This window comes from Telopea speciosissima, chromosome 3 (assembly GCF_018873765.1).
Source record: "Telopea speciosissima isolate NSW1024214 ecotype Mountain lineage chromosome 3, Tspe_v1, whole genome shotgun sequence".
Lineage (NCBI taxonomy): Eukaryota > Viridiplantae > Streptophyta > Magnoliopsida > Proteales > Proteaceae > Telopea > Telopea speciosissima.
This window is the reverse complement of record NC_057918.1, coordinates 4,787,381-4,802,419: the sequence shown is the minus strand read 5'-3', so window position 1 is coordinate 4,802,419 and position 15,039 is coordinate 4,787,381. Positions and strand designations below refer to the sequence as shown.

The 15,039-nt window shown below is 39.9% G+C and overlaps 3 protein-coding genes and 1 non-coding gene across 4 annotated transcripts; 1 reads left to right on the top strand and 3 right to left on the bottom strand.

Moving 5' to 3' along the window:
* Positions 1-920: 920 nt before the first annotated feature.
* Positions 921-7,287, top strand: LOC122654780 (succinate dehydrogenase [ubiquinone] iron-sulfur subunit 2, mitochondrial-like). Its single transcript, XM_043849026.1, has 2 exons — positions 921-1,638; positions 6,875-7,287. Exons 1-2 carry the CDS (start codon positions 977-979, stop codon positions 7,053-7,055), a joined length of 843 nt encoding a protein of 280 aa, XP_043704961.1. The 5' UTR covers positions 921-976; the 3' UTR covers positions 7,056-7,287.
* A 974-nt stretch (positions 7,288-8,261) lies between these two features.
* TRNAD-GUC lies at positions 8,262-8,333 on the bottom strand. Its single transcript has one exon. It is a non-coding gene; the product is annotated as a tRNA-Asp (tRNA).
* Positions 8,334-9,977: 1,644 nt separating this feature from the next.
* Positions 9,978-12,833, bottom strand: LOC122653567. Its single transcript, XM_043847437.1, has 9 exons — positions 12,723-12,833; positions 12,582-12,685; positions 12,410-12,468; positions 12,006-12,323; positions 11,572-11,629; positions 10,982-11,106; positions 10,645-10,707; positions 10,427-10,551; positions 9,978-10,181 (listed from the first exon to the last, which is right to left on the bottom strand). Exons 2-9 carry the CDS (start codon positions 12,667-12,669, stop codon positions 10,040-10,042), a joined length of 978 nt encoding a protein of 325 aa, XP_043703372.1. The 5' UTR covers positions 12,670-12,685; positions 12,723-12,833; the 3' UTR covers positions 9,978-10,039.
* A 250-nt stretch (positions 12,834-13,083) lies between these two features.
* LOC122656964 lies at positions 13,084-13,722 on the bottom strand. Its single transcript, XM_043851669.1, has one exon. It carries the CDS (start codon positions 13,707-13,709, stop codon positions 13,113-13,115), a length of 597 nt encoding a protein of 198 aa, XP_043707604.1. The 5' UTR covers positions 13,710-13,722; the 3' UTR covers positions 13,084-13,112.
* Positions 13,723-15,039: the final 1,317 nt, after the last annotated feature.

The window sequence follows — 15,039 nt, the reverse complement described above, 5'->3', positions numbered from 1 at the left end:
CCTTTGCTTTGGTGCAAGGTGAAGGGTCACACAGCCTAATAGTTATCCTTCTTACCCCTTTTATTCGAACCACTGAACGGCTGAGCGCCTGAGCCCCTCTCTTTCATATCTTACACTGCTTGCTCAAGAACCCTCTCCCTTCCTCATATTTTAATAAAATTCAGTGAATGAGATACATTATGGTGGGAAGAGTCTTTACCTAGCAGCGGGGTCCTGTGCCAACATGGGGCCAATCACAACGCTTGTGGAATCATCATCATTGATACGGTTTTTAGTATCTCACATGCCAAACCAATAACATGAAACAGAATAGTATATTTGAAGAGAAGAGCATGGTTTGAGGTATCAGTATCAAATTGCCCGATGTAATTGATATTAGAACATACGTACAAGGGGTAAAATAGTCAAAAAAAATTTATTTAAAACACAAAAAAACTAAAAATAAACTTATCCCATACAGCTGATCCGTACGGATATCATATTACTATCTTATCGTATCGATTTTGAAGGTGATGGACAACCGATCCGATAGCATGCACTAAAACCATGGAGGAGAGAGAAGGGAGCCGTTTATATTTGACATTTCCCATTTTCTCTCTTTAGACGGTCAGGATCCAATTTGAGTGCTGCGCGAGCTGACCACGGTCCCTAGTAAACCAAGGGTCTATATCTCGCCACGTAGCCACACATAACAAGCCTTGGATATATTATATATACGGACAGCAAATGGAGCCAACGAATCCCCAAATTTGGCCTCTCATTCCATCTTCTCTACCTAAACTACCCCTCACATCTAGAGAGAAAAATAAATAAAAAGGGAGAGTGGGACATGAAAAATGATAAAAATATAAGGTTGATTTTGTCATCCTGCCCTGCTGCTTTTTTCTTTCTTCTCTTTCGCCTCCCAAACCTCCGAATGTTTCATTATTTTCTCCTCCTCTTTTTTTTGGTGTAATTTGCAGCAGCAGCAGCAGCCATGGCGACTGGTCTGTTCCGCAGAGGACTTTCAAGGGTATCAGCTCCAGCCTCAAAGTTACTACGGGCTCGAGCTCACGCCTCCGAAGCTGAAGCCCAGCAGGTCAAAGCCAAGGCACAAGACACCTCCTTGCTCAAGACCTTCTCCATCTACCGATGGAACCCTGACAACCCTTCCAAGCCTCAACTCCAAGACTTCCAGATTGATCTCAAGGACTGCGGTCCCATGGTCCTCGACGCTCTCATCAAGATCAAGAACGAAATCGATCCGTCACTGACTTTCCGCCGGTCTTGCCGTGAAGGTATATGTGGGTCCTGCGCCATGAACATAGACGGATGCAATGGCCTCGCCTGCCTCACCAAGATCCCCACTGGGTCTGCTGCCAGCACCGTTACCCCGCTGCCTCACATGTTCGTCATTAAGGATCTAGTCGTCGATATGACTAACTTCTACAATCAGTATAAGAGCATCGAGCCCTGGTTGAAGAGGAAAAACCCACCGCCCGTGGCGGGGAAAGAGATTCCGCAGAGCAAGAAGGATCGGGCGAAGCTTGATGGGATGTACGAGTGTATATTGTGCGCCTGTTGCAGTACGTCCTGCCCGAGTTATTGGTGGAATCCTGAGTCCTATCTTGGTCCCGCCGCTCTTCTCCACGCGCACAGGTAACTAACTTATCTACTGTTTCTCCATTTAGGGTTTTTCTGCCTGCTGCGATTTTTTTTTGGTGTGTGTGTGTGTGGGGGGGGGGGGTGTTATGCGAATTAATCTTAATTTGTGAATGATTTTTTAAAAAATTTTTGTAATGTAAGAGTAGGGTACCATTGCATCTAAACTATTTATTCTTAGGTTTTTGTTCAGGAACCAATGTAGATTCATTTTTTTGTTTTCAAATAACTTTAAGCTTATAGGTTACATTTCTTTCTAATCATTTCTAGTATTGATCGATACCGAATTTGTTTGTTCCCTGTTTTACTGTTTCTTTGGTGGTCCCTGAATTAGTTAGCATTCATGGTTTTAGGTTTCTCATATTTTTTTATGTGTTGGGAAATGTAAGAGTCTGAGGAGATTTGTCTTCTTTCCATCGCTATTATTATTGCCATATCTTATCAGTACTGTTAGTATTGTCATTTGCATTATGCTTTTTTGACGTGTTGAGTGGTATGTTTGGAGCAACATATGGTTTTATTTGGTTTCATCTCAGCTTTCTTTTTTTTATATAATTTATTGCATTTTTATGCATTGACTTGTGTTCTGAACTTGGTATTCAAACAAGTAGTTTGCAATGGTTAGAAGATATCCAACGAACTTCATAAGTTTTGCTTTGCAAAGCATCCTAGGCAGAAAGCTTTATTGAGGTAATAATATAAAGCTAAGCTAGATCGTTCTGGGCCTCGGTTTCAGAAGGAGGTGTCTAGGGAATTATTTACTTTTATAGAAATGTTTCTATGATAACCAGGAATATATGTACGTGTAGAGCTTCTGGCAGTTGGCTTTGTACTGGATAAGTTTGTTGGATGATGGCCATGAGAATGCCACCATTTAACAGACACATCCGATACCATGCCCACAAGCATATTGTCTTCCCTTTCAAGTTAATGGCTTGACATAGTGTATCAACTCCTTCTGCCCCTAAACCAAATTCTGCATATACACAAGGAAATGGTCAAGTGTCTCCTTTCCTTGTATACTTCCTTCCTCTTGCCATGCCACATCAGTTCGTCTCTGACTTTCTTTAGGTGTAAGTGTGTAACTGTTTTCTTTCCCCCTTACTATAATATTTTTTCATTGTTCTTGCTTATATCTTTCCATTGCTTAGCATTTTTATCCACCTACCAAAAAATTATTGACCTTCAAGATTTTCTCTCTTTTGTTGATTGGTGTGGAGGCTCGAATTGCAGAGATGCAAAATTGAGTTGAGTATACGAGTCCGACTGGTGTGGGGGAGGAGGAGGGGATAGAATGTTCACTCTTGCTAAGTGGCAATGGTGCATCCGAGTAAACAAGTATAGTTGTTTACTCGGATACACCATTTTCTTTCATGAATGCAAACAAGGACTGTATTTGACTCTCAAAAGAATCAGTTTCTGTGCCATTTTTCCTTTGTTCATCAAATAGTCAAAAGGAAAGGAAGAGGAATTTTTCTTTCCTCAACGAATGTCCCAAGGGTTTTATTTGAGGCTATGAGGATATGGTGAAAAAGTTAAAGCTTTCTAGTAACTCAGCTTTGGTTGGTTGGGTATGGATATTGAGGCAGCGTACCACATTAGGCATTGATGTAATTATTGTTGATAATGTGGGAAAAATAAATCTGTGGACCAACCCTTTGGAGATGGTATGGAAGTGACATTTGGAATTTGGTGTTCTATAGGTTGAGTTATTGATATTGTTCATAGTGTGGGTGATATGGATATTATAGAGTGACGTTGATTAAACATGTAAACCTTTCCACTCTTATTTCGCCGCCATTACTGCCCCAAACTAGCTTATGTCTGGAGTTGTTTATATTGGGATGGCGCTCCCTCAGTCTGGCCTTTGTGGTACCCAGACTTGTCCAGGTGCCTATATGCTGCAGATTTACCGCCACAGTCGTTTTAATATCATAATTCATCTTGGGGTAGGGTTCCTATATTTACCTCATTGAGACGGGTATTATTAATAGTGTTTTATGATGTGATTAACATATTCTTGTAAAAACTCAAAGGAAAATTTTATATGACAGTTATATAACCAGCAATGATGTATGGAGCTGAATATTGGGCTGTGAAAAACAACATATAAACAAACTTAGTGTGGCTGAAAAGAGGATGGGTTGCAGAATCCATGTTCCTTCACAAATATTCTCACAGGAGGATGAAGAAAATAGGCCTGCCGTTTAGCTTGGTATGGTCTGAACCAGTTTTCTGGTTCACTTCAATTCCAGATTGTGGGTCTTATGTTGATTTTAATTTCTTTCTTTGTTTTGTTTCTAGAAGGTTGGACAGATGTTATTAAATAGTCCAAAAGTCAATTATGGCTGGATGTGTTCACCTTCCAAGTCCAATTGTGTCTAAGAACTTAATTGTGATTAGATTTGTTCACATTCCCAGCCCAAGTTGTAGGCTTAATCAAAATATGGGATCCTAGACTTGTTAGGGCTGAGGCTAGGATTTCCAAGGAAACCAGAACTGCAGGGCTGAAAATGAACCAAGAATAGGAGTTTCCCTGCAACTCAAAGCTGGTCAACCTGATGGGGCCAGACTTAGAAACTCAGATTTGAAGGCTGAATTAAGGATTCAATAGACTCTGTTGTGGCTTGTCTTCAGTTACCGTGAACAGTACACACAGGCCAGGAAATATAAGTAAATAGAAGGTAAGTTCCAAATTAGAATTAGAAACCAAAAGTAGATAAGACAGCAAGGATACTAGTGAGTACTGCAGGGATTAGAACTCAAAACCTGTTTGAAGACAAGTCTGATTACAGGTCTGCAACCAGGTTCTAACACAGATCTAGAGAGAAGAATTTTATGAAGCTTGATAGCCAGAACTGAAGAATATATTCAAAATGGAATGGAGATTTCGTCTTACCAACCATTGGAAGTTATTAGCCCAAGTATTGGCCTTTAGATAACTAAAAAAGAAGAAGGAAGAAGACGGCGATATATTAGGCCTCCCACCTAATGGTGGAGAAGGAATCCCACCAACTCCTTCCTTGGCACCCCACCAAAGGTTGTCACTGCATCTAACAACAGACTATTCTGAATCTCACAGAAAAATGAAGATCAAAGCCAACTTCAGTCTTCTATTTCAAATTGTTATGTTGGCGTATGGCCATTACACTTATTTATAGTCTCTCAAAAAATATCCAAACCTTTGACTTATAGTCTAAACACATTAAGCCAACAACTTGGACTTGGAATGTGAACACATTCAGCCTCAATTGAGTTTTGGACTGTATAATGTCATTTGTCGAGCCTTCTAAAATAAAAAAGAAATTAAATACATCAACATAAAACCCACGATCTGGTTTTGAGGAGAACCGAAATACTGATTCAGACCATATCACCATGCTGAACCACAGGCCTATTCTGGCTTGTTCTTCATCCTACTGAGAGCATACTTCTGAAGGAACCTGGATTTTGCATTAGCTCTCCCCAACTTGAAATCATTCGTAGCAAATGAATGCATGAAGGACATGTTGCGGTCATACAGGTCACTGTTGATGCGTTTGAAGTCATCCGCACGTATCCAAGTACACTTTGCTCTCGGAGAGTTCTTCCACTTGAAAAGAAAGGAGTGGAACCCTCCTCCTTTGCAAGTGACAATGTATTTATCAACCACGGTGTCCTTGATCTCGTCATCAATGTGCATAGCAAACTGGGGCATCCACAAAGCATGCTCAGTGTCAGCATTATCTGAATCATGGCCCAAGTAGAGAGTAAGGTTGGTTCTGTTGACTAGTTAGTTATGGCCATGTCATGTGGAAGCTCAAGCACATAAGTATTGGGCCCAGCTTTCTTCAACACTTTGTACGGACCCATCTTCCATGAATGCAACTTCATGTTGGCTCTCAAAGAGAATCTTTCCGGAGCAGGATGTTGGTATGGATGAGTGGTAAAACTAGACAAGATAAAATAAGGATTGAACTAATTAGAGCTAATTTAGGAGTAGCTTTGATACATGATAAGTTGTGAGAAAGTTGTTTGAGGTGGCATGGACATGTGCATTGGAGGCCTTTGGATGCTCTAGTACGGAGGGGTGATTTGATTTAGATTGAAGGAGCCAAAATAGCTAGGGTAGGCCTAAAATGACTCAAAGAGGTTAAGGAGGGGGTGAGGAATAAGATGACTAACAAAGGGGAATATTGTGAGTATGTTAGAAAAGAGAGACGACCTTAGAAAACCACTACTTAATCGTCAACTCTGGAAGAATAGGTTACTCTCATCAACCTAGGTGGCTAAAAGACATTTAAAATTTGAACCTCCAAAGCAAGTCATTGTATAGAGACATAATATTAGCTTTGCTATACAAAACCTTCATATTCACAAGTGACTAAATTAAGTCTCAAATTTCCAATGGGTGTGTTTTTGATAGATTCATCTCCAATCCATGCGCTACTTATCCAAAGCTAACTATATTCTACAGTTGAATTTTGAAGGAAGTTATGGACTTGGGTTTTGGTCTGCTTTTGGGCTTGGTCTATGTTTGCATCCAGATTTGGGCTCTCTCCCCTGCAGCTGTTTTGGTATATTAGATTTGGACTTTGATTACGGACTTGGGGCTCGATTACAGGCTTATCTTATTGTCCTTCACTTGAAAACTTTAGGGTTTTGTCATGTTGATATCAAATTTGTCGGAATCTGCTTGTTACTCCTTGGACTGAGGGAGCCCCCAATTACTGATGTTTTCCCAGTGGTGCTACATTGGTTTCATTGGTACTAGGAGTATGGAAAACACATTTGTAACCATGTGATCTTAGGAGGCAATTTTTTTCTCTTCCAGTCAAGGCATTTGTAACTTCTAAAATTATTTACTGTAGGAATATTAAGAAAATTAGATGAGTAGTCTACGGAATAAAGTAATCATTGTCTATGTGCATGTATTCATTTTGAACTCTAGAAATGAGTAAATTTGCATGTAATACTATTGTTGTTCTCTACTTGTGATTCTAATCTATATAATTTTGCCTTGTTTGAGCCATTCTTGTTTCATTGTATTCTCTTAATGGGTCATCTGTTTGTGGAAAATTTTTATTTTTCAGAATCAGTATGTTGGTCATATCATACCTTTACAGAAATGACTTTGGCAAGAACTGACAATCATTTGTTCAATGATCCTCGCTGTACTATGTATTTTGTGAAGCACTTGCATTTGGTAGGGATGACTATTGGAAATGATTTTATGTTGTATTTGTGCCTGTAGGTGGATACAAGATAGCCGGGATGAATACACAAAAGAGCGTTTGGATGCGATATGTGATGAGTTCAAGCTGTATCGCTGCCACACAATTATGAACTGCTCGCGTGCCTGCCCCAAGGGATTGAATCCTGGCAAGGAGATTATTAGTATAAAGCAGCTCCAGCTCTCCACTGGGGGGATTTAGGTTTTCCAAGACAAATTTGTGGAAAGTAATGTCTGAGCAGGGGTGATTGATTTTTCAGCGTTCATGAGGCTGGAAATACTACATGGAGTTAATAAACACTTTCTTTTTGCCCAATTTATCATAATATTGTAATTTTGATATGGGCTGGATTCTTCACCTCTTTGTTTGCAAAAATAAGTGTTCATAGACTCGGGTCATTTTAATATGATTATGTACTAATGTAAAGTTTTTTGCGTACAGTTTTTATACTTTGGATGCCTTCCCTAGATTGGTGGGCCGAAACGCTTAAATATAATCTCTTTTGTGATTGGAGATTCTAGCAACTCTAACGTGGAATAATTGAGATTTGAGAATAACAACTGGGGGTCAAGGATTTGCAACTGAAGCTCGATTTCTTAAGTTTATGTCTGTGAATTGAGCCTCAACATTTTAAAGGCAATGGAATGTCAGTTCCTGAAACTGAAAAGTTCTATTGGAGGCCGAAGCAGTAATGTTGTTTGGATTTGAAGTTGAAAGGTTCAATTGAACTCGCAGGGGGAGAGAGGGGGGGGGGGTTGTTGTGTTAGTGTTTGTGGTAGATGTTATTACTCAGTGGAAAACGTTTTAGTTAGATTTGAGAGAATGAGAGAAGTAATGGAGATGCCGTGTTCTTCCACAGTTCTCCAGAGTGCATCAGATGGGTGTGTTTTAAACGGATCTGGCTCTCCTCCAGCCATGGTGGGAGCTGGAGGGTCTATCGCTCGAAAATCACCCCAAAAAACAGGGGGTTGATCATTTCACAGATCTGACTGTCCTCCAGCCGTGGCAGGAGCTGGAGGGTCCAGTGCTCGGAAACCACCCCAAAAATAGGGGATTTGGTCATTTCACAAGTGGGGCTCAAGTGGGATCCACCTGTGAAATAACCAGCCCACCCCTGTTTTTGCTGTCGTTCAATAGGGCTGGACCCTCCAGCTCTCACTGCAGTTAGAGGAAATCCATTTCCTCATTTCATAGGAGGGACCCACCTGTGAATTGACCAGCCCACCCTTGTTTTTGCTGTTGTTTTGCGGGCTAGACCCTCCAGCTCCAACTATGGCTGGAGGAATTCCATTTTCCGCTTTAAACCACACTGACCTTCAACAAAAAATGAAAAAGAAAACCACACATTTCCTGGGTTGAATCGGAGAAGAAACCTGTATAGAATTTTCCAAAATAAAAATTCTAAGTCGCCGTTGCCGGGGATCGAACCCGGGTCACCCGCGTGACAGGCGGGAATACTTACCACTATACTACAACGACATTGTTGATGGGTCATTCCTTGTTAGTAGTTACTTACTTACTAATTTATTGATTAATTATCTGTTAAGCTTTTTGAATTAGAAACTCAGTTTATATTTTATTCTTTCAAATGATTAAGTAGGGTCATGAATATGAATTTGATGGATTTATAACTATCCCAATTTTAATTTGAAGATAAAATTGTTACTAAACTACATATATAAACACAGTATCGTATTGGAATGAACTAGGCCGTGATCGATATCATGACCGATACAAAATGGTTGATATGGTATGGACATTTTTTTGGTTGGTAAAAATAATGTTTTGATCCAATATCTGTATCGGAATCGGCAACCGATACTGGTGCCAGTACTGTGAACTAAATCCTTGTTTACGATCCCTTGCATAGATGTTGTGGTTGTAGATGTCTTCAATTGCCATTTGCCCATGATTATTCTTTCAAGAAATAAGTGGTGTAAATTCTTAAGAGGCACTTTTCCTTCACCCACGTCCCACGATCAAGGGAGACTGAGGTTTCAAATGGTTTGCTAAGGGTATCGAGGAACATTGGGAGGATATTATCAACTTTGTACAATAAGGTGCTAAAATATTTATGACCCTAGAACAATGGAAAAAATCTTTTTCCGTTGTGCATGCTAGAGTGCAATTTTCTTCTCACATGATTTTATTTAAAATAATTTTTCTCTACAACCATTAATGTGGCATGTAGATTCCTCCACACACTGGCATTGTGGGAAACCTCTCCCAATTCTTATTTTTAACATTCTTCATGTAGATTATAAAGAATGCTTGTTAGCTTTCATTGAAAAATTTATAAGTAAACAAATATCAAAGAAAAAGCATATAATTTCTGCTCCGTTCAAATTGTTTCTTCTTGCTGATCACCATCAAATTCCCCCTCATACACATGGCATAGAAACTTTCCTGAAATTTCCTGTTCTTGAACTTGGGTTTAGAACGAGCTTAAGCAGATTTTGACCAAGTTTAAATTTTGTAATAAACCATATTCCAAATTCTGTTAAACCACCCAACCAAACTCAGCCTCTATTGGAACCAAAACTTTTCTGACACTGTTTCCCCTCCCTTTAAAACAGTGCATAATCTTTGTGACATTCCATCAGAACTTTAGGGCAGGGTTGAGTTTGCATCAAGGGTCAGAGCTGGCTACTGAGATTAACAGGTTCAATCATCTCTTAAATGACCAATACAAATATTTGGATACAAGAACAAGTGAAGAGAGCACAAATCCATGTAAATGACCTATGTTTGTGTCTGCAGCTATCATCAGGTTTTGCCATTGTTGCTTGGGCACATATTATATGTACCATAAGTGCAGTTGATCCCAGACTCTTGGAGGGAAGAGTAAGGGTACTACCATGACTCTGTTTATATATATAGGGAAAATGATGGCCACTGCTGGTGTCATGAGACCTCTCACAGTCTCTAGGCTCCTTCATATAGGAACCATGCGGCACCCCCTCCTGTGCTCCCATTTACTTGGCATGAGCAATTCCATTCCACGCGGGTAGAGAAATCTTTGTTGTAATCAAGGTTGGTGAAAAAGAAATTGTAACCTTACTTTTTTTCCCTTTTAGATAATGGACTGTATGCTTCTGCAGACATGGTAAAATCAATTTTGTAGTATATAAACTGTTGTAAGCCAAATTACAGACAAAAGATTTGTAGTAATCAGCTAACTGCCATCAGTCCATCTCTTCTGATGAACTCGTGAATTTCCACAAAATGCCACCAATAAGATTGTTCAATGAATGAGATACCATTGGCACGATGATGCTTGAAGATATGATGGTTGCATAGCCATATGCAAATCCAACGAATGTTGCCCTGAAAAAGAAAAAAATCGTAATAAGATCAGAGTCGAGCAGAAGCTCTTCTCTCACATTTGCCACAACGGAATCTCTTTTAATTATTATAAGGCTAAACAAAGTTCATATTGAAGGTTGAATCGTAGGATGCTCTGTCAATTACTGTAAATTGAAACTTTCCAAAAAAAAAAATTAGGCCCCAGATCACCGATAACATAATAAAGAAGTTATAAACACCTACAATTTATAAAGAAGTTACATTACCATGTGGCAAACGAATTTCTTCGGCCACCACCCAAATGCAAAACTCCAAAAAAGGCAGCAACTACAAGGGCACTCTTCCAGTCGAGTCCAAATAGGGGAAGCAGTGCACCACGGAAGAGGAGTTCCTGGCCAAGAACATATCAGGCAACACCATATCACATTAAGGATCTTATGCATGAAAGCCACCTCAATTAACATATGATATGGCTGAGATTTACCTCACTAATCCCAGGAAAAAATGCCACAACTATGTAATCCAATGGTTGCAGCGAACTGAGTACCTGAAACACAAATCATGCAGAACAATTTTATGGGAACATGAGATTGGTACCAACAGGGTTGCAGTGTGATATACAACGGGTCTACGGTAGTGTTCTATGAAATCCTTTCCTTATGGATAATATTAGATCACCAAATTCACACTGTACTTAATGACACTTCAAGTTTGATCTCAAGTACTCTTAAGATTTCAACTAAAGAAAGTTCCCAGCAAGCAATAGATCAAAATAAACTACTGAATTCTTTCAAGAAGTTGAAATTGTTGAAAGAGCATACTTGCTGATTAGCTGCTTCACTAGACTCAGCAAAATCTGGCCATGTCTTCAGTAGTAGGTATCGGCACGAAGATATCAATGCCACTAATCCTGTGATCAACTCAAGATGCCACAACTCGAAATCAACTGTATGTGAACGAAAAAGAAGAATGTCCTTTAGGGTAATGGAACAACCAGAGATCCTATGAATGAATGTGCATAAAGTATGGAAAGACTATAGAGGGATGATAATATAAGAAGAGGCAATACTTGAATAAGAGCCACAATACATGCCTCACTTGCTTCAGTAGATTACTTTATAAGTGTTCAATAAGATGGTATGTAAGGGAAAATAATATTAACCCTTCAGATCCCTCATAGTTCAGTCCAATGTTCAATATGGACAAAGGTGCAAAGAAAAGGAAACATGGAGCGACGGGGGTTCTGACAATGATGGCTCAACCACCTCATATGTTTGCAACAATGGACAACTACAAGGATGTAGTACCCATCAAATTCTAAGTGAGATTAAATTAGATATAAATTTATTTTATGGTAGAATTAGATATAGAATGACCAAGTGGAAAAGAGGATGAGAGCAGAAAATTATACATGATACTACAGAACAGTCGAGGAGCGGCAGCCCTTCAATAGAAGCCACATGAGAAGCCTGCATATAACAATCAGGAAAGAATTACAGGACAGAACAGAGAAGTTGCAGAATGGATGCAGATTGTAAGTGGTAACAACGATAAATGTTACTGAAAGTGAATCATTTTGCCTCCATTTATAGAGAGAGAACATGAAGGGGATCTCAAGGATAAGTATTGCTGAATGAATCATATTTCATAACTAAACCCAGAGGGTTTACAGAATTGGCAGCAGAAACTCCTCTCACTTACCATTAAGGAAGCACTAAATGCTCAAATATGCCAGAAATGGAGAATTACATGAAGGGGAAAATGGAAAATGGAAATGGAAACAGTTCTTCATGTGGACAGTAAGATGGCACGGCTATAGAAGCCATGATGGAGGTCTAAAACTACCTGCCGAATTACAAGACCCAGTGAGAGTATCAAACCGGAAGTGACAGTACAGGCCTGAAGTACAGCACTTCTAGAGGGACCTTCTGGAATATTATCCTTGGAAGCCAGGTCAGAGCCCCTTCTATCACCATTGTCTCTGTTACTAAATTCAACCCCAGAAGAAGCAGATCCCCTGCCATCGGCTGGCCCACTATATTCAGCTGAGGGGTCTTGTTTCTTATTAGCCGGAGGAGTTTTGGGTTTCTTCGCTTCCCCATATCTTTTCAATCTCCTCACAGACGTACGATCCGCCGAAGCCTTAATAGTAACTCCAAAACCCTGCAACAAGAAGCCCAAATAAGAGAAAGAATGAAGGAGGGTCCTTTCACTCCCTTGGTGAAGTGCGAAGAGGTAGACAAACTTACCCCGGGCAGACTAACAGGCGAAGTGTTACTTGTGGGAAAACGGTCTTTAAGCTTTGGACCTATTCATATGCGATAACCTTTGTACGATCAAAGTAAGGAGCAACGCATAATTTTTTCAGGTTTTCATTTTTTGAAACAAGAGCTGAAATTAAGATCGGCGGAGAGGACAAACCAGGGCAGGCGGCGCAACCGCAGGGTAGGTAGGTTCCGGCGAAAGGGCTTGTTCCGATCGACCGCCACCAACAATTGATAACGACCATGTTCTGAAAAAACTTGTACCACTTCTCAAGGACCAACGATGACAGATACGCAATCCTTAGCCGTTGGAGCTGGAAAAAACTTCCAACCTCTCTGACAGTGTCTGGTGGTGATTTCTGCAATCTGCAATTGTTGAACCCTGCTTCCCTCCTGGTATTATCTCAACGAATTGACATTGCCCAACGTGGCGTGTTAGGATCGGTCCCGGATAAGAATCGGTCAGAATCGGTGAAAATCGGGTAAAAAACCTCTAAAACTCTAGTTTTCGTGTAGGATTGAATCTGGATTGGCCAGAATTGGAATCGGCGGAATCCGATCCAATTTTTCAAACCCTGAATTGGATTAAAGGGGGAAAAATTTGTAAAAAAAAATTGAAATTGATCTTAGACTATCTTAATTAAAATTTACTATCCTTCCAACATAATTCATCAATATTTTGCTTAAACTAAACAAGTTCCTCTTTATTAATAGTCCCTCCACCAATTCGCTGGTTCTTGGGCTTGAACTTCCTACACCAGAGGGGTTTCCTTGCGACTGTGAACTTAACTTTCTCTTGACCATTCATAACCAAATCTACCATGGACTCTGTTCTGAACACCACATTCCCAAACAGTGGAAAACCCTCTTCTGGGTGATGCACAAAAACATCTTCAACGCAATCCCCATATTTATCTCTGAAGAAGTTAACTATTTCTTCCTCTGTCAAAGGATGACCATTTGAGAAAGTCAAGAACAAACGTTTGTGTTTTCGAGGAACTTGTGGCAGCCAAGGATACCATGCACTGGCCATAGGGTTCAGCCCTGGATACCATGGCTGGGCCATTGGGTTCAGAGGTTGTTGGATTGGCACTGCAACGAATGGTCCAATACCTTCAACCATCATCATGGCTACAAAGGGTGTAACTTGTGCAGTCATGGCTGAAGCAGCTTCTGTACATGGGTTGTATCCAGGCATCCCTAACAGTCCAACACGACCAGAAATCATGGTTCCCTTCTGTTGGCTATTACCTTCTCCAAACAGCTTTACCCATTTGGCTATCATCTTTGCAGCATAACCTATACCTCTCTGCAGTTGCCAACAAAACCCCCACCTGGTTTGCAAGAAACTCCTCTAAAGACACCTTATTTGATCTTGTATATTAAGTTGGTTTAGATAGTTAATCCTCTGCAAGGTTGGGGGTGGTAAGAACAGATTGTTATTATGCTTAATCAATCTTTTCTTTGCATCACAATGTCTCATACCCACTAGAGAATAGGACCCCATTTATAGAACTCCTTTACAGGGTTTTAACTTTTGATCTTCTGTTACTAAAAACTGACCACATGCCTTTAGATTAATAATAATATTAATTATATGAATTAGAAATTACATCTCAAAGATAATACAGAACTGATAATGAATTGAATGATTTAGAAACTCCATATTTAAGCAGATCTTCTTAAGGAAGCTAATTGATGATAATCTAATGTAAAGTATGCAGTTATTGAGGAGGTTAATTGATTAATTATGTAGAGAGGTTAAGCAAATATTATAGGTGATACATAGCAGGGTCATCCTGTACTACCTTCTTAAAGCTTAGTCCTTAAGTATACCCTAAATGTGTATCTTTTGTAGCTTTATTTATGAACAAACACTAAACGTACATGTTAAATGGATCAAGTCTTTCAACATCTATTCATGAACTACAAGAGAATCTAAACTTGATGTGAAGACGTCAAATGGATCATCCCAGGCTTTTAGCTTCTTTCAATAAGACCTTTTGTAATGGCCATCAAAGTGAAACCAATATGAAACCATGTTGGAGATGTTTATCATTTCCATTTATCTGTCCCTCTATTTCTTCCATTTTATTTTATAGGGGGTAGAAATGATCACCCTACCCAGTACTTCCTGCTCGAACACACTGCCTGGATGGGGTCCACTCCTCCTATTAGATGAAATGGAATAAATAGAGGGCCAGATAAATAGAGACGATAATTTTCCATACTTGGTACATGCCTGTCAGCTAATCTCCTTAGAGTTCATCTAAAGTCGCAATACTGGCTTGCGGTTTCTCGGGAAATATGACTCTATAATCCACGTGTCATGTAATCATCAGGGGCTTTTACGGGTCAAATTAGAATCATTGAGAAATATGAAACGGTTAACGAGGTGCACATGAGCACATCTCTGTCTCGGTCTTACCCTCAACCCTCAACCCTCAACCCTCAACCCTCAACGCTTGCGTAGTATGACGAAGACACAGATCGGCTAAGTCCTCGCTGAAACAGAGAGAACGAATGTTGTCTTGGTTTCCGTCTAGATTCCTTGACGTCGTTATCAAAAAAAAAGATACCTTGACTTCGATAGCTAGTGGTGATGTCAGGAAATA

Coding starts and splice junctions, on each gene's coding strand:
- LOC122654780 (XM_043849026.1), top strand. CDS start 977: ATGGCGACTGGTCTGTTCCGCAGAGGACTTTCAAGGGTATCAGCTCCA. Junction 1,639..6,874: donor GCTCTTCTCCACGCGCACAG/GTAACTAACTTA, acceptor TTGTGCCTGTAG/GTGGATACAAGATAGCCGGG.
- LOC122653567 (XM_043847437.1), bottom strand. CDS start 12,669: ATGGTCGTTATCAATTGTTGGTGGCGGTCGATCGGAACAAGCCCTTTC. Junction 11,107..11,571: donor CGACTGTTCTGTAGTATCAT/GTATAATTTTCT, acceptor GTTCACATACAG/TTGATTTCGAGTTGTGGCAT. Junction 10,708..10,981: donor GTGAAGCAGCTAATCAGCAA/GTATGCTCTTTC, acceptor TTTGTGTTTCAG/GTACTCAGTTCGCTGCAACC.
- LOC122656964 (XM_043851669.1), bottom strand. CDS start 13,709: ATGATAGCCAAATGGGTAAAGCTGTTTGGAGAAGGTAATAGCCAACAG.